The sequence below is a fragment of the Dasypus novemcinctus genome, chromosome 3 (assembly GCF_030445035.2).
Source record: "Dasypus novemcinctus isolate mDasNov1 chromosome 3, mDasNov1.1.hap2, whole genome shotgun sequence".
Classification (NCBI taxonomy): Eukaryota; Metazoa; Chordata; class Mammalia; order Cingulata; family Dasypodidae; genus Dasypus; species Dasypus novemcinctus.
Window position 1 is genome coordinate 129109150 of NC_080675.1, and position 21702 is coordinate 129130851.

The window sequence follows — 21702 nt, forward strand, 5'->3', positions numbered from 1 at the left end:
TGTCTAGATTTATTGAAATAAATTTACCGGGTTTCAATTGTATTACAAAGTTGCTCCTTGGAATTGTTGTATCAATTATGTTGATATTTAATTGATATGTATCAATTATGTCTGAGGGCTAATTTAATTCTGTCCAGCTCACATGGATACTATAATGATTATTTTTGCGTATTTAATACATAGAAAAGTATATGGCATTTTTATTTTACTTTCATTATGAAAAACTTAAAACATGTATCCAAAATATTTAATATTTAATCAATATAAAATTATTAATGATATAGTGGAGATATAAGTAAAACTAGTGGCTATGTAGTTGATAATTCTTGAAACTGGTACACAGAGGTTTATTATATATTTGCTTTACTTTTGTATATGTTTTAAGTTTTAATCATACATTACTTTTAATCATACATTTCTTTTTACTTTTAAAAATGTGACTTCTAGAAAAATTCGAAATTATATATGTTGCTTGCATTATAGATAATTTGGCCAAATGCTAGACTAGATGTTGACTCAGTGAAATCTCAAATATGTTCTAATATACCTTCCAAAGGCTTGCTGCACGGGTGTTGTGTATTTCCCCCTTCACTTCCCACCTCCAACAATGCCTAAATTAGTGATTAGAGGTCTTGGCAATAAATCCCAAATTCCTTATCCACGTTGTCCCTGGATGGCAATAGGGCAAATATGTATTGAGTCTCTGGGACAACCTCCCATATTCCAGAGTCTTAATAGTGATTGTGAATTAATAAAGCTTTCTTTTTTCCCTCATCATATTTCTTTTGAAGCTAGACAAGGATAAAACATTACCAAATTCCTCATAGCTGAAAACCACATAAAACATCAACATTTATTCACAAGCATTGCACCATTACAATAAATATTACAATACTGAAAGAGCAAACCCAGTTGGTTGCCATCCAGTCATCATTGAGAACTTGGCCCTCCCTTCGGAGGGCTGAAAACATAGGGCATTTTACTGTCATCAGTCCTTGAAGAATATTTACACACTTGGGCTAACAACCAGTGTCATTCACCTGGATGTTTTTAAGTCTAGCATCAACAAAAACCCTGTTTAAACTGATATTATCCTTAGTTCACTGTGCTCATTACCTGTAGCTAATTTGAAAGAATGTGCTTGAATCTCTCATTTATAGAATATACTCAATAAGAACAAATCTACGGAAGGCATGGGGTTTGCCTTGATAATAATAGATTATTTTTCATAAGAGAACTTAAGTCAGAACCTAAAGGATGGATTGAGCATAGCTTAAAAGAGAAGAGTGTGCAGCCCACAGAGCTACTGGTATGGCTTTAAACTCTGGTTAACTTCACAAGAAGAAAAAACTGTTCTAGAGTTCCCATGATTACGTGGATCTTTCAGTTGCTAGGACATTTGAAGGCCTTCCTTCTCTCACAGAGGTTTATAGCAGCATAAACACCTCAACACTAAGTGATCACCAACTCTGGGCTGTGAACTGGGTTTTCTTCCCTTCCTGGCTCTTATTTCGATCTGGACTCATCTCATAATCCTGAACATGATTTCAGTGGAAAGACTAGCAACTCTTTAAATGAATAAAAGCAGCAGCTAGGACCTTGGTGTTTCCCTTTATTGGAACAAGGAAGCTTGTAAGGATCAGATGAATCCCATTTCAGGCCAATCCAACCTGGATGCCACTGAGAAAAATACAAACCCATAGATCATCTGAGAGTAGTGAGAGCTGCTAAAGTTGAATTCTACTGGAACCTCAGACCTACAGCCACAGGAATCAGGTTCTGCAAGTAACCGAAGGATCTTGGAAGCAGATTCTTTCTCAGAGCCTCCAGATAAAGAGCTCAGTCAGTGGAAACCTTGATTTTTGCCTGGTGAGACTCTTAAGCAGAAAACCCAGCTGAGGTCATGTGGATTTTTGACCCATGGAACTGTGAAATAATAAATGAAACATGTTGCTGTTAGCTGCTAAATTTGTGGTAATTTGTGTTACGCAGCAAAAGAAAACAAATACACCTTCGGTGACTTGTTTGTTGGAGTCCACTACTTTTCTTTGTTGTGGTTCATAACCCACTGAGTATACAAGCTGAGGCCTCAGAGGAGTTACTTGTCTTTCTTCAGCCTATAAAACCTGCCTCTCTGAGTTTTTATGAAGAAATGGGATCCACAAAAAGTGTTTACTGTTGGATCAAGTGCTCAGTAAGACCTCAACCAAGTTCTCTCTCTGCATGTGTACTTATGTATTTTCCAAGAGACCCCTAAATGCAGAGCCTCCTACAGAGTATAGCATCATGCCCAGTACACTGTATGAGCCCAGGAGACGAGTGCTGAACGGACATATACACAAACTATATTTATCAAATATTTATGTGCTGGGAAATGACCTATTAGTAGTAAAAATTTGTATACATAATAGCCTTTGTCTTCAAGCCGCCCAAGATAGTAGGAGAGAATGATGAAAACAATTGCAATTCAATGCCAGCTGTGCTAGCATACACCAAATGCTGAGGTGAAGGCACCTTCCCACTGGGTCCAGGAGGAGAGATTCATCAAATGGAAACCAGGAGCAAAAGCAGTCCAGGCAGGAGAGGCGCAGAGGAGCCGCGGTGATTAGAGGCGGCAGTGAGGTCCGGTTTGGGTGGAGCATGGGGTGCCCGCGTGGGCCTGGTGCAAGGTGGAACTGTACAGCAGGCTGCTGGCAGACCGCATTCATCCCGTGGGCTCTGCGGAGCTCTCGGAGTTTTTCTGGTAGTAAAGTAACCTGCTCAAATCTGTACACGAGAAAGGAAACACTGGTGTGTGACAGAGAGACTATATTGGGAAGACTACAGGGGAAGAGACTGGCAGAACAGAGATGAGAGGCTAATTTTAGTGGTGATCTTTAACAATCAATACACAAAATGTACAAAAACCTGCTATGGTCCTTTATTCATAATGAGGGTAGATCCTGACTGCCTAACACCTCCATTTACTAGCCTTCATAGAATGAGTGTTTGCCTTGACAGACAGCAGAGCTGGGGACTTCCTCTACTGGTAAGGCATGGTGTGTCCTAGCCACTGCCTTGCGGGTTGGAACTGGAGGGCTGGCACCAGAGACAGTGGCCTGAGTCCCACGCTGCAGCCCACGACCGAAGGCTCTGGTCTGGGTGTGGGCAGCAATGTGGGGTAGGACAATGTGGGGTAGAACAGCACCTTTCCAGGGCTGGTTTGTGGGGAGGAAGGGGAGGAGGAGCACTTTGGTGTGCTGTAAGAGAGGGGAGGAGAAAATACTTCTGAATTAATATGTGGAACTCATTTTCTCATAGAAACAGTGCTATAAGCTAGGTAACAAGGTTGGCGTCTTTAATGAGTGGCAGTGTGCCTGAAATCTAGTATACTTGCAACTTTATTATAATTGTCTTTTGGATGTCACTAAAACCCAGACTTTTGGAACATGACCTGTCTATAAAGTTATCTGTGGTTAAGTGTTTATAATCATGTTAGTCCCTCAGATATAAATTCAAGATTATCTGGAGAATTCTGTGGGTTGCAACTAAGGACTAGACCAGAAAATATTACCCAAAATACTGCCTTGGAAATATTTCTATTTAAAAATGAGTCACAATTTTAAAAATTAGAATAGAACTTTATTTATGGCATCAAGATTTTTAAAAATGGCTTTGTACTTATGAATAAACTTTAATGCATTAATTTTGATATATATTTACCATATCAAAAGAATTTAATAAACAATGTCAAATGGCTTATTAAAACAAATTGTATTTAACTTGGTATTTATATGGAATAATTTCAGCATTAAAAATAAAAACCTAAAGCAAACACCATGTAAATTTGAGTTAGGATAAAATTTATTGGTAATAAAATTGAGGTCTATTTACATTTTTTTTGTTACAGAGATGTGGACTAAAATTATGTGCTTATAATTTCTAGAAGAGTATGCTGTCCCTGCTGGATGAAAATGACCCCATGGACTGTCCAATGGTAGGATGCATTTTGAGATACTTTGTCTGGGGTAAGGGCTGTGTTCCTTCATCCAGATTCCTTATGGACTGTGAGCTTACACCGCAGAAGGGGCTGTTCATCTGTGATGGCAGAATCCAGTCTGGTCTCATTAACACCATGTTCTATCTGAATCACGGGATCATCCAAAGGCATATCAGTCAGATGAAAAGAAAGCTTTATATCTTCTCAAAGCTCTGATATTTTTTATCATACTTCATAGAACTGATATTTAAACAGTGATGTGGTAAACTGTTTGTGTTAACAAAAATAGTTTTAACATTCAGTTCTATATAATGAGGACATTTTCCATGTACTAGCCCATATGGATATTACTTTGCTGATGTGGATAAAATGAATTCTGATGGTAAGATTCATGTATAGATACATATATACACATGTGCACACATACATATATAAACATATCTATATACATAGTCAGTATCAGATGTGTTCATATTCCCTTGTATATTAGACATCATTTTATTTCTCAGTGAAGAGATTCTTCTTTGGGCATCTATTTAGTGTGTACACCTGATCTGACAAGTTCTGATGGTCAGCACAAAACATCTTTGGGTTGTATAATACTTTACCATTTAAAACGCACTTTCTGATACCTCATCCCTCTGGAACTTAAAACAATAACAGTGGGTAGATATGAATAATCTCATTTGACAGATGAAGAAACAAGAGCCCACTGAGGTTAAGTAAATTGCTTCCCTTTACATGGTTCCTTCATCTCTCTGGAACTTTAAACAATGACAGTGGGTGGGTATGAATAATCTTATTTGACAGATGAAGAAACAGGAGCCCAGTGAGGATTAAGTAAATTGCTTCCCTTTGCATGGTTGGCAAGAGACCAAACAAGGACGACATACCTGGTGGTCCTGCCCGAATGCTGGTTAAACACGGGTGAAGAAAATGCAGTGTGCGTGATCTGTGGATTATTTCCCCTACACCAGGCTGATGAGGTGGGGTTTGGAAAGTGGTTTTGCTACTGTTTTAAAAATGAGGTCTCTGCTAGGCACTGACAAGTACCCATCAAGCTTATTAAACCAATACCCAAAAGCAAAGCTCTCAGAAAAAAAAAAAAAAATTTTATATATATATATACACACACACATATATATTTAAAGATTATTCATAATATTTAATACATAATATATTCATAAATCACCAAAATACCATATTGAGAAATAGGTTTATATTTTAAGAGCATTCTCTGTTCATTCCAACAAAGGTATGAAAGCCAGGAAGAAATAGTCTTGGCACACTTTATCTTTGCAGGTGTAATGGCACCTATAACTCTTCCCCTTTGGCCTTATTCTGATTGTTTAATAATTCATATACACATTTGTAAGTTCCTGGAGGATTTGGACTGAGCTAGATTCCTTTGTAGTTGATCACTTTTTTCCCCCAGGGCCCAGCTCAGTGCTCGGCACACAGCAGGCATTGTTTATCACACTTCAGTTGGCTTACAGTGGGATTCTATCTGTAGCAATTTGCCTAAAGAGTTTTTGGTTTTGTAAAAGAACATCATTTTCATAGTAAACAGTATTATTTTTAAAAAGCATAAGAAATATGGTAATAAATTTAATACAAATTAGGCATTATAACTACTCTTTGGTTGTTTTTAACAAATTGTTTTTTTGACTGAAGTACTAAAAATATAAAAATGCAACTACAGAAATTAGCTTAATCTGTAAACATAATAAATCCTGTAAACATATATTTACTACATAATTGTGCAAGTGTAAAGAATGACTAATAAAGGCAAGTACTATCCATTTACCTTATTTCTTCAAGGCATACTTAGAAATACTGCTTTGTGGAGCTTTAGTTTAACATTTGAAGAAGAAATCTTCTAACTACACTAAAACATGAAAGTCATGTCTATGCCAATGAACCATAAGGATATACAAGCAAGAGGAAGGCTTTAGTACTTTCCACTTATTGCAAATTTGAACTTGTTTCACATGTGGTATGAACCACCTTGTTTAGTAAAACTACATTTTAACAAAAGCCAAATCCTCGTAAAATGAAGTAAACATTTTTTTTTTTTGCAAGTGAGTCAGTTAACTAAAAATATAGGCAATAGTTTTCTAAGGTTTAAAAAAAAAATTGGGTAGTAAGGTGCATTAGGCAGGACCACATAATAATAAATAGCTGCAAGCAGCACTAAATATACTGTAGTTTACTCAAAATTATTTTTTCCCAAATTTCAGCTTTCCTTTTCAAAAACCATCTAACTTTTCACACATAAAATTATCACAAATATTTCACAGTTATAATTTCAGTAGTTTAAGAAAGAACTGCCTGGCAAATACTGTAAAAGAGGTAAATGTTGAGAACAAAACTTGCTATTTCAGGCACAGAGGACTTATATCCTATAGTATGAACTCTAAAGATAGAATGAAACAACTGTGTAAATGCAATGCAAAAGTGTCTGAAATAATGACAAAGTTGTCATGAATTCTAATGCTTTTATATGATTTTCTAAAGTATCTGGGAAAAGTCAATGGCCAAGTTTTAGTAGTTCCCAGGAAAAACTTTAAGTCAAAATTTTAATAAAACTGAGGCAATAAAACACCACAGGTTATTATTTGTAACCTAATCAACCCCATCAAAACCCTGAGTGTTTTCAATTGCCATCTGAAGTTTATCCCATAATTCTTCAAATGATTCGTATGGTGGCAAGTCCAAGCGATTAAAGCTGAAAGAACAGAGAGGAACTGGTTATGAAAGGCATGGCAAACACAGTGATGCTGGCTAATTGGAAGGCGGCTGTGTTCCAACAAAACTAATGCGTGTTTATCACCAGGGGTAGAAATAAAGGTATAGGGCTGCACTATCCCCCTGACTCCTCGGGGAGTCCTTCTGACGGTATCTCATGCTCCAACTCTCAGGTTTCTCTGCCACTTAAACCCCAAAAGGGAACGTTCTAATCTCTAGGGGTGGCCACTCACTCATGCTTTGGTGGCAACACATTGTCAGCTGTTCAGATGGGCCTCTCTGATGTTCAGCTACCTGGACTTAAAGCCTGCCCTACCTGGTAAAGAAAGGCCTGCTATTGGGTTAGGTCACTGCCTCCTTCTCATCCATAGCTGCCACAGATACAGCCCAGAGGGGAGAACATCTCCCGGCCTCCTGTGCACCTAGACTAAGTGAGAAAAGAACTTTGCTCTCTGACGATAAGTTCCAGCAAGGTCTAAGCAACTGCTTACCAGGTATGAGCTCTTGGCAGCTTTTCAGGAGTACCCCACTGTTCGACTGTAAAAGACTGTGGTCCGTTTGAGCCTACAAAGAAGAAATGTTTCTTTGGTTTCATTTACTTAATACAGGAATCCCTAGGCATTTCTAAACTCACTTTTTCTGATGTAGAACTCACACATATAGGGAGCCAGTTCGGTTTCTTTGAACTCAAAAGAAATGAAGGCTGCCTTGTGCCTGCTGGCTTCATTGTTCAGCCATGAAATAAGGATTCCTCTTCTGTCAGTCCGTTTTTGACCCCATATCACTCTACTCCCTGGGGAGGCAGGTTTGATAAAGCTTTTGCTGATTCCTAGCTCTGTACACAATTGTATTTCCATGAACTATTTATTTCATAGGTACACAGAGAAATGAGCTTTTTTTTTCTTGAGTCTCACTGAAAAAAGCTTTTTTTTTCTGATAAAAATAATACATGCTTATTGAAAAAAATTAAGCAATATAGAAACATACCATGAAGGATGTGACTATCACCTCAAATCACCATTTTGAAACACACCATTAATTTTTGGGTAAACATTTTGACATGAATTTTTTTTGTGCATCACATATTTTTTTTACATGCATGCAATCATGTTATATATGCCACTTTTTCTATTATGGACACATTTAAAACTGACTTTTTTTTTTTTTCAGGGGTTTTCCCTTAGCATTTCTCTCTCCAATTCTCAACATCCTCTAACCATTCAGGTAATCTACGTTAACAACCTGATATGTAACCTTTCATACTTTTCCCCATGTCTTATGATCATGTACAAATATGTGTGTAAGTATAATTGTCAGAGGCAGCACTAAATATACATAATATTTTCAATATAAAGTCTTTACAATTTCAATTATCTTTCTCAAAAAAGGATTACTTTTTACATATCATCCATCACAATTATGTTCCGTTAACAATTTCACTACTTTTATCATTGTTTTCCATAATATGGACTCATTAGATATTTTTCTCTGCCTCTTAATTCTCTCACCTAAGCAATCCATCATGAAACTCCCTGCAAGTCAACTGGTATAAACTTAACAAGCTTTTTATTGGTTATATAATATTGCATTGCCTTACTGACATTTTGGAGCAACTTATATTATACATTTGTAAATACATAAGAATCTGATTTTCTAACACAAATAACACTGTTGTATAGGGTATTTTCCCCCAAATTCCAAACAGTTCATGAAATTAGTGGATATCTGAAGGTTTGAGTTGCATAAAAGAGGGAAGTAGAGCTTGAGAGGGAACGGGTATTTGTTTGCTCTGTTTTTTTTTTTTTTTTTAAAGATTTATTTATTTACTTATTGATCCCCCTTCCCCTCCTCCCTCTCTGTTTTTGCTGTCTGTGTTGTCTTCTCACTTTCTCTTCTCTAGGATTCACTGGGATTTGATCCTGGAGACCTCTGATGGGGAGAGGGATTCCCTGTCAATTGCACCACCTCAGTTCCTGGTCTCTGCTGCGCTTCAACTAGACTCTCCCCTTGTCTCTCTTTTGATGCGTCATCATCTTGCTGTGTGACTCACTTGCACGGAGCACTGGCTCACCACGCAGGCACTCACCACGCGGGCACTTGCATGGGCACTGGCTTGCCAAGCGGGCACGCTTTCTCTTCTTTTTCACCAGGAGGCCCCAGGAATCAAACCCAGGTCCTCCCATATGGTAGGCTGAAGCTCTATCACTTGAGCCACATCTGTTTCCTTGTTTGCTCTATTTTGACTTTCTCTATTAACTGGTTAAAATTAGGAGAAGAGAAAGGAAGGGAAGTCAGGCAAAACCACTAAAAGACAATGGCTAAGAAATCCTAAGATTAGGCATGGAGTAAGGGTATTGGTGAACTGCAAAACTCCTGCCTCCTCACTGTGAGTGGTTACTCTAGTTCTGCAAACAAATATATATGAAGCTTAATGAGGAGACCAAGTTTGCCAAGGAGATCTAGGAAGTTGGCAATCCCATCAGATAGTAACAGCTTTCTGTTTGCATGAAAAATTTAGTTTAGCAACTACCTATGCAGCAATCCCTGACTTCTAGTTCCCAGCCCAGAACAAGTCTATTCTTTTCTTCCCATTTCCCCCGCCCCACACCCCCCTGCTGTTTTTTTGCTGTGTCCATTCACTGTGTGATCTTCTGGATCTATTTCTCTTTTTGTCTTCTCTTCTTGTTTTTTTTTTTTTTCCTCCTCCAGGATTCACTGGGATTCGATCCTGGGACCTCTGATGTGGAGAGAGGTTCCCTGTCACTTGCACCACTTCAGTTCCTAGTTTCTGTTCAGCTTCACCTTGACTCTCCCCTTTGTCTCTCTCTCGTTGCACCATCATCTTGCTGCATGACTCACTTGCACAGGCACTGGCTTGCCACGCAGGCATGCTTTTCTTTTCTTTTTTTTTTTAGCAGGAGGCCCCAGGGATCAAACCTGGGTCCTCCCATATGGTAGGCAGAAGCCCAATCACCTGAGCCACATCTGCTTCCCTCTATTTTTATTTGTTGCTCTGAATAGGGATTTAACCATAGCTATATCTTTTCTTAAAGACTAGTACCTTTAAAAGCAAGGGAATGTCGTTTCAATAAACAAAATATTAACCAATGTGAAACAAACTGCTGTGCTTTATATCAGAAACAGAACTTTTTACAAAGCACACCTCTAGTGGTGTGATGTAAATCAAAAGGAAAATAGATAGGATGTATAGAATTTCACTTTATAGAATTAATATGAACTGTTTTGAATATTAGGAGATATATGCAGTCTTACCCCTAGTCCAGCATTTCCTACAAGAGGCTGAGGAACAGTACGGCCTGATGAGATTCTCTACCCACCAACACCCACCACAAATGAGAAAGGATTCCCTGATCAAATAGGTTTTGCAAACTCTGCATTTTAATTTAATAGGAGGGTTTCTGAACAAGGTGCAAAGAAATCTGCTTAACTCTGTTTTGTCCAGGATCTCCCTAAACACATTCTACCTTGATACTGTTTGCTTTTATTGTACACTTATTAACATTCTGTGGAATTTTAAATGCTGTCCTCAACACACTAGAGCCAAAGCTTTCTCTGTAATGCATCCATAGTGCAAATAGAATTTAAAGCTCAAGAGTGGAAAGCAACGCAAGGCATTTCATGTTCTCAGTTTTTCCCTTTGCCATCTGATTAAAATGTATTCCTATAGTTCAGCCTACCTCAGTATATCTAATTATATCATTTTAAAAATCTTTATGTTTTTAAGCTTAATGTGTGTAGAAATGACAGGTTGAAGGATAATCAGCTATGAAATACACAATCGGCATCACTCTATTTTTTTTTTAATGATCTATGGATAATCCTTACCATATAGTTCAGCAAATCCATTCATAGGCACACGGGATGTGCCAGTGACAAACTGAAGTAATCTTATTCTTTTTTCTGAATCCATCATTAAAACAGCCTATATAAGATTGAAACAACATTTAAGGACTATCATTGGAAAACAGGTAAACAATTATTTAAAAAATGTTATTAGAATTTAGTTATATTACTAATAACCATTTATTAAATTCGCATGATTCTTTTAGTTAACTTTGCTGTAACATGTTGATGGGTGATTTATTTCTCAGTTGAAGCTTTATCTCCAAGGTCACATGGTAACTCTTCAGAAAAGGATTATAGCCAAATAGAGTGAGAAATATTTATTTCCCAGATATGATGCATGGACTTCTAACAATTATATTAAAAATTATGTTTACTGATATTATTGAGTGGCATAGAAATTTCTTTATAAAATAGAAAGGCACATTTAAAGGAACCATGCAGGAGTCCCAGAGAATACTTTGCAGGTTATTTTTACAAGTTTTCTTTTAGGAAGGATCTAAGTGCCCATCTCATTTGGTCATTGCCATTTACTGCATTCTGAATACCTTATTCACTTATCTATAAATACATATGGAGGTTAGGATCAGACCCTGAAGGTATATGTATACAGTGAAAAATCAAAGATAATTTGAATCTATCAAAAAGTTATTTATGAAAAGAGAAGCTTTCAATTACCTTCCAAAACCACTGTATGACTTGATGATTTACATTGTAGCCATTTTTATACTTTGTGTGTTCTCTCCAATCATTCACGTCCACATCTCCCAATCCACACATAAGAAGCTACATAAATTAGAAATGTCAAACTGTAAACAAGAAAAACGGTGGGTACAAAATTCCTGTTTTAAAATAAAAATAATATTTCTTACCTCTAGTTCATTTTCATCAAAAATTTTGATGAGATCCTGTGGTATTAGTTCAAAAAATCCCTAGTAGAAAGAATGCATTTAAAAACCTGGTTAACATGGTGAACGGATATTCCTAAACTTCAGCTGCTGGCTGCTACTGGAGAAACCCATATCCATGTAGATTTCTACCAAGACATTACGGCCTCTTAACTCAACAGAGACTGCAGTGTTGCAAGAAAACCTACGTATCCATAGTCTGTTCTCTCACTTATTTCTCAAAGTAGATATTGTAAAACTTCCTCACACTTCTCGAGCTTCCTTCTCCTCCATGTCACCCTTCCTTACAGCAGGTGACTGCTATTCGAGAGAGAAAATAGAGGTAATTATGGAAGACAACTCTCCCTCAAGCCTCTGTCTCCCCACATACCAACCAGCATCAACATTCCCACTGCAGTGGGGGAGAGGCAGCCCTGCCTCTTTCAGGCCAGTCCCTCTACCTGGGCTTCATCTGTACACTCCGGGAGTTCATCTCACTAACCCTGCTTTTCGTTAGCTCACTTCTTAAGCATTTAAATTTGCTCAAGTCATATCCACCTTAAAAACAAAACCAAAAAGCAAATATGCTCTCTTCCCTTCAAAGCCAAGCTTTCTGTCAGTGTTAAACACCTACTGACTATTTGCTCTCCTTCCATCTATCGCCCAACCCAGGGCAATCTGATATCTATGCCATTCCTTCCCTGAAACTGATTTGGAAAAAGTCAATGACAGCTTGCTTTGTGGCTAAACTGAATAAACATTTTTAGTTCCTTATTTTATTTGACTCCTCTGCAATACGATATTGTGTTAAACATCTTTGTCCTTCAAATTTGGTCTGTTCTTGATAACTTTTTTCCTATTAAAAAAAAATTTCCTCTTAAGTTTTCTGTTTTACTGATAATTCCTTAAGTGCTGGTGTTCCCAGGTCTCCACGTGTTGTCTACCTATGCACCCTGCTTTTGCTCTTCCTATTTTCCATCTTTTCTAGTCCATAGACATGTAGATGGCCCCAAAATCCATACTACCACCCTAGATCTCTAACCTTTAAATCACTGCAAGCTATGACGTACTTTCCTAAATATCATTCAAATGCACATACAGCTTTCTTCTCACCACTGCTATCTCAGTTCCTGTCCTTATCATTTTTCAGCTGGATTACAGTAGTACTTTGCCTGCTATTCTCTGCTACTAGTCTTGCTCTCCTCCAATTCTACTTTTCACTTCCAGAAAGATCTGACTAAAATGCAGATAGAATCCTGATGCTTTTTCTGTTTAATAGTCTTTAATGCACCTTCCTTCTTCTCACTGGACATCAAAGAAAACTCCAAACTCTACTGCTTAATAAATAAGGCCCTTTACCATGTGGCTTCTGCTTAGCTCTCCATGAATATTTCTTACCTCTTGCACCCTATTATCCAGCATATTAAATTAACTGTATTTTCCGTAGTGTTTGCACACTCTTCTTATTGCCAGACTTCACACTTGCTGCTCCCTCTGCTCAGAACGGCATTTCCCTCTTCTCTTTGGCTGGCCAATTTCTCTGGTCTTCAGGGCTCAACACATGCCTGTCCCTACCTCTCCCCTCCCCGCTTTAGTTTTGTGTTCAGAACGTCTCTGCTGTGCTCACCTAGCCCTTTAGGCTTACTTCCATTCACTTCACTCTTTAGATTATACGTTCCTTGACAGTAGGACTTAAGTCTTTTTGCCTAGCATAGCACCAGGCACAGTGCTCAACACTGAATAAATGAAAAAGTATGTGATGAATATTTAACACAAGATTTTAAGATAGCTTATAAATGAGTATCCTGAAAATAGCATAAATGTCCACCAACTGGGGGACGTTTAAGTAAATTATGGATTTATGTTGTACATAAAATATAGCCAGAGAGGAAGGTAGTATATATCTTGACATGTAAAGATCTCCAAGAAATGTTTGCTAAGGGAAGCAGGTAAGTCACAAAATAACAGATATAAGGTGATCCTGTTTAGGAAAAGAAATAAACAGTATATTGCATGATCCCTATAGCACTCTCTTTCCTTTGCTCTCTGGAGGTAATTTAAGGTGAGAGGTGTGGGATTGGGGTGAAGGGGCAGGGAGAAATGTAAAGAGGTCTGTTAATGTTTATTACATAAACTTTCTGTATGATTGAATTTTAAAGCAAATATCTAAAGAAAATGGTTTTACAAAGCAAGGCATATACTAATTTTTCTCAGATGTGATTAGGCTTAATATTTGAAGCTGATGGAATGCACTTTGAAATTATAGAAGAGCAAACAAAAGAAAATGAATACCTCTTTAAAAGCAGCCATTTGCTTCTGGATTCGGTTTACAAAGCGCCATTGTATTACAAGACTGAAAGGAAGCAAAACATTTTATTCTTTTTCACATGAACCACAAAAAAAATTTAAGGTATATTTATGCCAATTAGAAACAAAAAATAACTAAGCACTGGTATAAACTGACTATAATGGGTAATAGTGTGTTGTTATGGAAAGAGAAAACAGAATATTCACACTTGGGCCATGGAGGAAGAGAAAGAAGGTGAGAAGGTCTTCCTGGAAAGAAGTACAACATTAATTCTCATAAAATATTTACTAAATATAGTAAAACACTAATTAAATACTTACTAAATATATTCCTTCTTGTTCTTGTTGGTGACAACTATTTCTGATCCACCATTTTTCAACTCATGTTGATGTGTCTAAAATTAAACATGATACCTTGGTATGTTATTTTAATGAGAAAAGTAAACAAATATATTTTATAGTTATACTAGAAACCTGGTGTTTTAAATTAAATTCATCAAAAGTTAAAAGCTAAGGAAACTTAAAATATTAGTTTTACTAAAACAAGTATGGAATGAGTCAAGCACCAATTCTTGCTGAGACAGCTTTTGTTGCTGGAAAACACATTTAAAAAGCGAAGCACAGAAATAAGTTGAATATAGTTATATTTGTTTCACACTATGGACATTGTAATTGATCCATATTTACAAACCTGTCCAAAAAGTTCTTCATCTATGATAAACCTAAGGTCCAATTCTGTTGGATCATTTTCAAGAATCCATCTCAGTGAATTGTAATATTCACTATCCTAGATGGGGAAAATTGCATATATAAAATTTTAATATATATAAAGACACCAGAAACTTGCAAAAAAAACAAGTATGCTGAAGGTCAGAATAAACGAGCACAAGATGGAAGGATCAGTTGGACATCTTTCATACACACACATACTCAAAGAGTTGGCTGACCAATAAATGTTTGAGTTGAGATGCATAAGTCAACGGAGTGTTGCTGCTTAGAAGTTTAGACATCTACCTCTACGTGGAAGCAGTGGAGGTAGGTTTTATTATCTAGTGAAAGGGTTAAATAAAGCAGTTTTCAGATAAATGCTAAATTCTGTGGCTATGCAGGAGCATTAGCATATTTCTCACGTGGCTATGTATGAGACTGTATAAAATGTTTGAGCAGCTATGAGGTGTTGTTACATACACCTGTTTCAAGTTAAAAAAAAACCCTCAAATTAAATACAGAACCAACTCAAATAACTGTGCAATCTTATGGTTTGTAAAGAATTATACTGTTTGCACTGATAATACATAATAAGAAAAGAGTTAAAAATGTACTTGGACTCCAGTATATACACACATTGTATGAGGTTATTCAGCAAAGGTAACAACAAGGCTACAGACAGGGATTTGACTCTTGGGTTTATGTTTCTTTGGAGAGGCCTAACCTCAAGTCTTGCTTATGGACTGCCATTTTGAAAACATACTCCATTCTTTATAAAAGATCTCAATTCAAATACTGATGCAAGAGATACATGTTATATAGCATGTTAAAGTATTTAGGGGGAAGTTGACTGATACCTGCAAATTACTTTGGAATGCATCCAAAAAATAAGATGAATTGATGGATAGAGGGATGGATAGATATGTGATAAAGCAAGTACTGAAAAGTGCTAATAGTGGAATCTACATGGTGGGTATATAAGTATTCACTGTAACAGTCTTTCGACTTTATTATAGGTCAGAAAATTTTCATAATAAAATCTTCAGGAAAATGTTCATCTGCATTTTGGAACACTCTAGTCTATTAATTTCCACATTATTAAAAGCTAATTCTTCAAAAATTTCAGTGTCTTGTTAAATTATACTTCCTTTGTATTATAAGTAAAAAAAAACAAACATACCACTGATTCCATATCATGAAGTATTATTGGTTTGTGTAGCATCATCTTGTAAAATGGGCGGATGAAAAAACCTTGCAAAAAATCAAATATATTTAAAATGATAAAAAGGTAAGTGGAAATAATCAGATAATTACATTTTTAAAAAAGCTTTATGGTTAATACTAACCATCCAACAGTTTTCCATGATAAACTGCCATTCCAGCCACTCGGCCTATAAACTTGAAGTAAGAGAGGTGATCTTCATTACATAATCCAGAGTTGGGATTTATCTGTAGGGTATAATTATCTCTGTAAAGAAAACCACATTTGAATGTTCTCTATATTTCGTATAAAATTTTTACATGACAATTATAAATTATATCCCTCTTTTTAGAGTTATCTCTGTTACAACCACATTAGATTGTCAGACTTAATGGTTTTAAAAACAGTAATTTCTGAATCAGCATTAGATGTAGTATCCCTTTCCTGGCATATTTTAATATACATTTTCCTTGTATCATGCAACTCCATTACTTTCAAAAGAGTGCTTTTCTTTTCTGTATATAGTCATTGTAAAGGCACTTACGTAGCAGAATATTCAAACAACCCATAATAAGGGTTAAACATTTCCTTTGAGATTAGGAAAAACCATTCTCTGGCAACTCCTCCATAATCTAATCCCTTTTCACCATCAAACTCAATCCACAGTCTAGCCTTGAGGAAATCTGCTCTCTTGACAGCCATAATTCTTCTGTAAGAATCCTCAAGAACAGTTGCACGGCGAAGTTTCATTTCAAATTTGTTTGGAATGTCATTCTGAAAACCCAGAGAAGAGAGACTTATAGTTTACATCAATTCAACATGATGGTAAGCTTACCTCTCATGAAAGTTATAAAATTTTATAACTTGTACTCTACCCTAAGCCCAAATTCCTTTTTCCTTAAGTAAAGTACTCAGGAAAAATGCAACTAGGTATACTGTCTTAAATATTTTCTCTATGGATTGAAATAATTCATGAATTTTCTCTAATCACTTAGTAACACAGACTTCTGATTTTTATATCTGAAGGAGCTATTGATGGTGACAATAGCGCCCTTGTGAAGGCATTTTATGAACAGTTCTTTCCATATTAATTTCCAGCGAAGACTATTCTGTGACCTAGTCTTGCCATACCTGCTACCTGCCACTTGCCTATCTGTTCAGGGTTTTCCTTACCTCCACTTTACTTCCTGGAGTCTATCCTGCTCTGCTCATTAGTAAGAACTAATATTTACAGAACACTTACACTGTGCCAGGCACTGATCCAAGCATTTTAAATGGATTAACCCATTTATTCCTAATAACACTATGAGATAGGTACTGTATTGTCCCCATTTTACAGATAAAGAAACTGAGGAAGCTAGAAGTCTTAGCTCTCTGTTCTTAATAAATGAGTTACACCGATTGACTCACTAATCTATTCTACAGCTTTTGCTTATGTGATAAATGTAGATAGCTATGGCTTTGGCCAGATATTGTAAATTTTATAAAAATATATCTGAATATTTGATTCCTGAGGGATTCATGTGCAACTTTCAAGTAGAAACCATTAAGAGAAAACATAACATTCTGTCACTTTAAATAATTTTACTCTCAATATACTTAAGAAAATGTAAAGTCCTATAGAAAAACACAATATAAGCAGTTTCCTCTTCTGCTTATGCAATAAAAAAATAGTAAGATTGGAGAAAAGCAGTTTTAGACTGGACACTAAGCAACATGGTGCAAGTAAGGTACTCAGTAAACATTTATGGGCTCGATGCTAGGTAGATGCCATGGTGGGGCCAGGGATGGGGGACACCTCCCCAAAGAGTTTATAATCTGGTGTGCACCCGAGGAACAAATGTAAATGTTACTAATTCTAAGACTTAAAAAGAAGAGGAAGATTGTTAATAGAGATATAACAAGGTTGCCTGGGGACATAAAAGATCTAGCTATTAACTGAATATGAGGCAATCAAGGAAGGAAGCTTTAGGATGTCTTTCGACATGAGAGGAAATGAGAGAAGGACTCAGAAACGACTGGCTGAGAGTACAGCATCCATGAGTCTGATATATTTGATAGTTAGAAGGAGGAGGGAATGGGAAAATAGGGGAAAGAAAAGGGAGGGATTATAGTAAAAGAAGAAGCTGGAGAAGCAGTTTGGTGCCAGATTGTAGGCAAATACGGATGCCAGACCAGGAAGAAGAGAGTTTCGGAGCAGGGGAGTGCTGTGATCAGATTGCTGTGTTTTCAGAAGCTGGTCAGGCATAAAGGTAAAGAGTGATTTTAAGGAGGAGAGACAAGAAGCATAGTATTCAAAGACCCCTGAAGCAGACCACATGAGAGAAGACAAATGGACAATGTGAGCGAGTGATAGTAATGGAAGAAAGAAGTGGCTAAAGGAAAATGAACTGAGTAGTGGACAAGGACATGGATTCTGGAGTCAGGTGGCCCTTAGTTCCAATTCTGACTCCACCATATACTGGATGTATGACTAGGAAAGTTTCCTGCCTCTACTAAGGTTGATTTCCTCATCTATGAAATAGGGATGATAATACCTACCCTCATGAAATTGTTTTAGGATTTAATGAGGTAATATATTTAGATGCTTACACAGTATTTAGATGGCACATGGTGAGCTCAATGAATGTTAGTCATCATTATTCCTTACTAATGAGATATTGAGGATTAAGGAGAAGAAAAGGTTAAAGAGAGCTTAAGGGTTTCTAGCACTGGTTTTAAACATTTTTCTTTGCTTAGGTGTTCTGCTCTTTTGTTGTAATGTGTCTAGATACAGAATTTTTTAAAAGTCACATTTAACATGTTTTTTGTCAATCTAAGATTCAAATTCTCAGCTTATTCCCCATGCTCTTGAGTCTTTTCCATGACTCTTAACCTTTCTTACATAGATTTTTAATCTCTTTATGTTTCTTTGTTGCATTCTGGATAATTTCTGGACTAATTTTCTCACTTAATAACGAATATAATTAAGAGTTAGGCTCTGGAGCTAGATCCCTTGGTTTCAATCTGGCTTTGCCAATTAATAACATAGAACTTGATCCAACTACTTAATTTCTCTGTGTCTCTGTATCTCTATCTATAAAAAGTGATTACAGTACCTTCCTTTTAAGGTTTTGTGGAGATTAAATGAGTTTTATGTAACTTGCTAGGAAGAATGCCTGGTATGTAATGAAAACTCAGTAAATATTGTTTTCATTATAGTTTTTGTATTCTGTGACCTGTTCATATCTCCTACTGGCTGGAAGACTTCAACAAGTAGATATTATAACATGCTCAGATGTTTTAGAATGGCAAATGGAGAAGCTTGGGCTTCAACTCCACCAGCATAAGAATGAAAATACTCGCCAAAAAAAAAAAATCAACAAAGAATTAAAATCCCAAAGCCTAGAATAGAAAATAAATTTCAAGAGTCATTATGCCATGAATTTATTATTTAAAGTGAATTTTAAAAGTTGTTGCTATTTTAGGACTCCATCAGGGCACAAAATATTTGCACTAAAAACTATTTTGTTTCATGTTTGTTTAAATTTTGATTGAAAAATCTATGGTAGCCCACCCACCATCTTGAATTTTTGGAAAAGCAGGCTTCTGGCTCAGATTGCAGGAAAGTGTAACTCAATATAGCCACCTAGTGGTAGTATTCCTAAACTGCAGGAAAAGGAGGAAAGTATGAGCAAATTAGGCACTAAAATAGATCATCACCAACAAAATGAAAGACATGGATAGTTGATGAGTTTAGTTCTAAACATGCTGAATTTGTGGTGATGGAAAAAAGTTTAGTAAAAATACATATCAACCATAAGGAAAATAGGAGCACTGTTCTACTCATAGTTATATTTTAAAATTATATTTGAAGTTGTAGAGAATGACTATCAAGGGAAAACAACAAAGTAGAAAAAGAATCGAGAGAATCCTCCAACACAATAAAAAACTAGGATTGAAGATAATCTCAGATTCTACAAACCCAAAGCCCATAAAACTAGAGCTTGTTAAAATAAACTTGAAAAATTTTTTTATTTTAAAGACTTTTAGATTACATAAATGTTACATAAAATATGTAAGGGATTTCCATATGCCCCACTCCTTACCCCTCCCACACTTTGCCACATTAATAACATCCTTCATTACTGTGGTATATTTGTTACAGTTGATGGACACATTTTGGAGCACTGCCACTAAGTGTGGATTATAGTTTATATTATAGTTTAAACTCTCTCCCGCACAATTTTGTAGGTTATGACAAGATATATAATGGCCCATATCTGTCATTGCAATGTAATTCAGGATAATTCCAATGTCTCAAAAATGCCCCCATATTACTTATTTTTCCCCTCTCCTTCTCCCTTAGAACCTCCAATGGCCACTGCCTCCGCATTAATAATAAAAATTCTTCCATTGCTAGAATAACAATACGTCTACAGTAGAATAACAGTAAGCCTACTCTTTCTATGTTACAAGATATCTTGAAAAATAAGAAAAGTCAAAATAATTGTGGTCTCCAATGATATGTAACAGTTACTCGATAGATAAGCACTATTTCCCTATAAGAAAAAGTTGTTACAAATACAGAATAAACATTGCTTTACTTAAAAAAAAGTGTATACCCTAGTACTTTCACTATATATAAAATGATCATTCCTGAACACTTACTATAAATATTACTAACCTGCTTCTTCATCTTTCTTCGGAAGAACTCATACTTTCGTTTATAATCCCTTGAGTAAGGCACAGCCTTTAGTTGAAAAATTTGGAAAAATAAAGAAGATTTAGATTGTTTTTATTCTGGAACAATTTTTAAACTTGCATTTTGGATATTTTATGAACATGAGTTAAAGGCATTAAAAGACAATATGTGGAAAGAAAAGTTTCATTTGAAGAAAAGAACAAAGTTTTAAAATTTTAATTTCTCTGTTTAAGGTAAAATTGTATTCAGTAATTCCTATAGCTGTAATTTTAATCAGGCAATACTCTTAAAGTGCAACATGCCAGAAACAGGAAATTTCTTCCAAGTGGAGAAATGCTAGAATTGAGAAATTCCATTTCTAAAGAGACTTCCACAGTGATTTCTCCATTATGGGAACAATTTGAAAAATGTACTTTTTCCTTAACTCTGAGGAGTTGCCTTTTTAATCCATTATTCTATAAAAGACTAAAGATGGAGATACTAAAGAGTAATCTTAAAAACAAAAACAAAAGCTGTATCTTCAATTTTACTTACTTTTGTGAATCAGAAACAAGTAAAAATCTGAAAAACTAAAATGGAAAAAGTGGCTATGTTTATAATAAAAAAGAGAATAATAACTTTCCTATAAGTAACCTGACTCAAGACTAGTATAATCATTATACATGTTAACATTTTTATTTAAATATGGGTATATTTAATATACCATAAGAAACTGATAATGATTTCTTCCAAAATGTTCAAGATGTGACTCTGGAGCTCGAGCTCGAGCCAATACCTGACATTGTCTGCAAGAGAATGTTGACAGTCCTCAAAAGATCAGAGTCCAGAGTAAGTTATCAGCATGAGGAGGCAGACGGCACTGCATCAACTCCAGAGTCTTAGGAGAGGACAGTCACAGAGCACAGTGATACAAAAAGACTTACTGGTCCAGTTATGGCTACATTCTGTAAGCGAGGATCTTCCCATTGTGTTCTTTTTATATCTGAATGGAAAAAATAAAAAGATGTGTTGCTTTCTCATGTACAAAATTCAGTATTACAAAAAATGTAATTAAAAATCACAATGCACATACTGTGATTTATGTAGAAGATTCTTCCATCTGTGTGAGTTCTTTCTTCCCATCCTGGCTATAATGAAGAACGTATTTTAATTATTTTAGGAAAGAGAGTTAGATGTAAAGGGAGAAAAAGGCAATGGTTTTACAGTTAATTTAATTTGTATATTACATTCTTAGTAGAAGGCAACAGCATTTTAATAATAATATTAATTACAGTTGTTAAAGAGCTACTATATTCCAAAATACAAAACAGTTAAGATAGCCATA

At 36.0% G+C, this 21702-nt stretch overlaps 1 protein-coding gene across 2 annotated transcripts in view; it reads right to left on the reverse strand.

The window, feature by feature from the left end:
- Positions 1-3825: 3825 nt before the first annotated feature.
- Positions 3826-21702, reverse strand: part of NEDD4 (NEDD4 E3 ubiquitin protein ligase) — a 191298-nt gene continuing 173421 nt past the window's right edge. For both annotated transcript variants that reach the window (XM_058294242.2, XM_058294241.2), the window contains 14 exons: positions 21451-21505; positions 21302-21360; positions 20361-20426; positions 16239-16468; positions 15840-15961; positions 15674-15744; positions 14477-14572; positions 14107-14180; positions 13771-13831; positions 11464-11523; positions 11270-11377; positions 10574-10670; positions 7219-7291; positions 3826-6707 (listed from right to left, as the gene is read on the reverse strand). In XM_058294242.2, coding sequence (XP_058150225.1) covers positions 6605-6707; positions 7219-7291; positions 10574-10670; positions 11270-11377; positions 11464-11523; positions 13771-13831; positions 14107-14180; positions 14477-14572; positions 15674-15744; positions 15840-15961; positions 16239-16468; positions 20361-20426; positions 21302-21360; positions 21451-21505 — 1275 coding nt within the window. In that variant the 3' untranslated portion in view covers positions 3826-6604. The remainder of the gene's footprint in view (positions 6708-7218; positions 7292-10573; positions 10671-11269; positions 11378-11463; positions 11524-13770; positions 13832-14106; positions 14181-14476; positions 14573-15673; positions 15745-15839; positions 15962-16238; positions 16469-20360; positions 20427-21301; positions 21361-21450; positions 21506-21702) is intronic.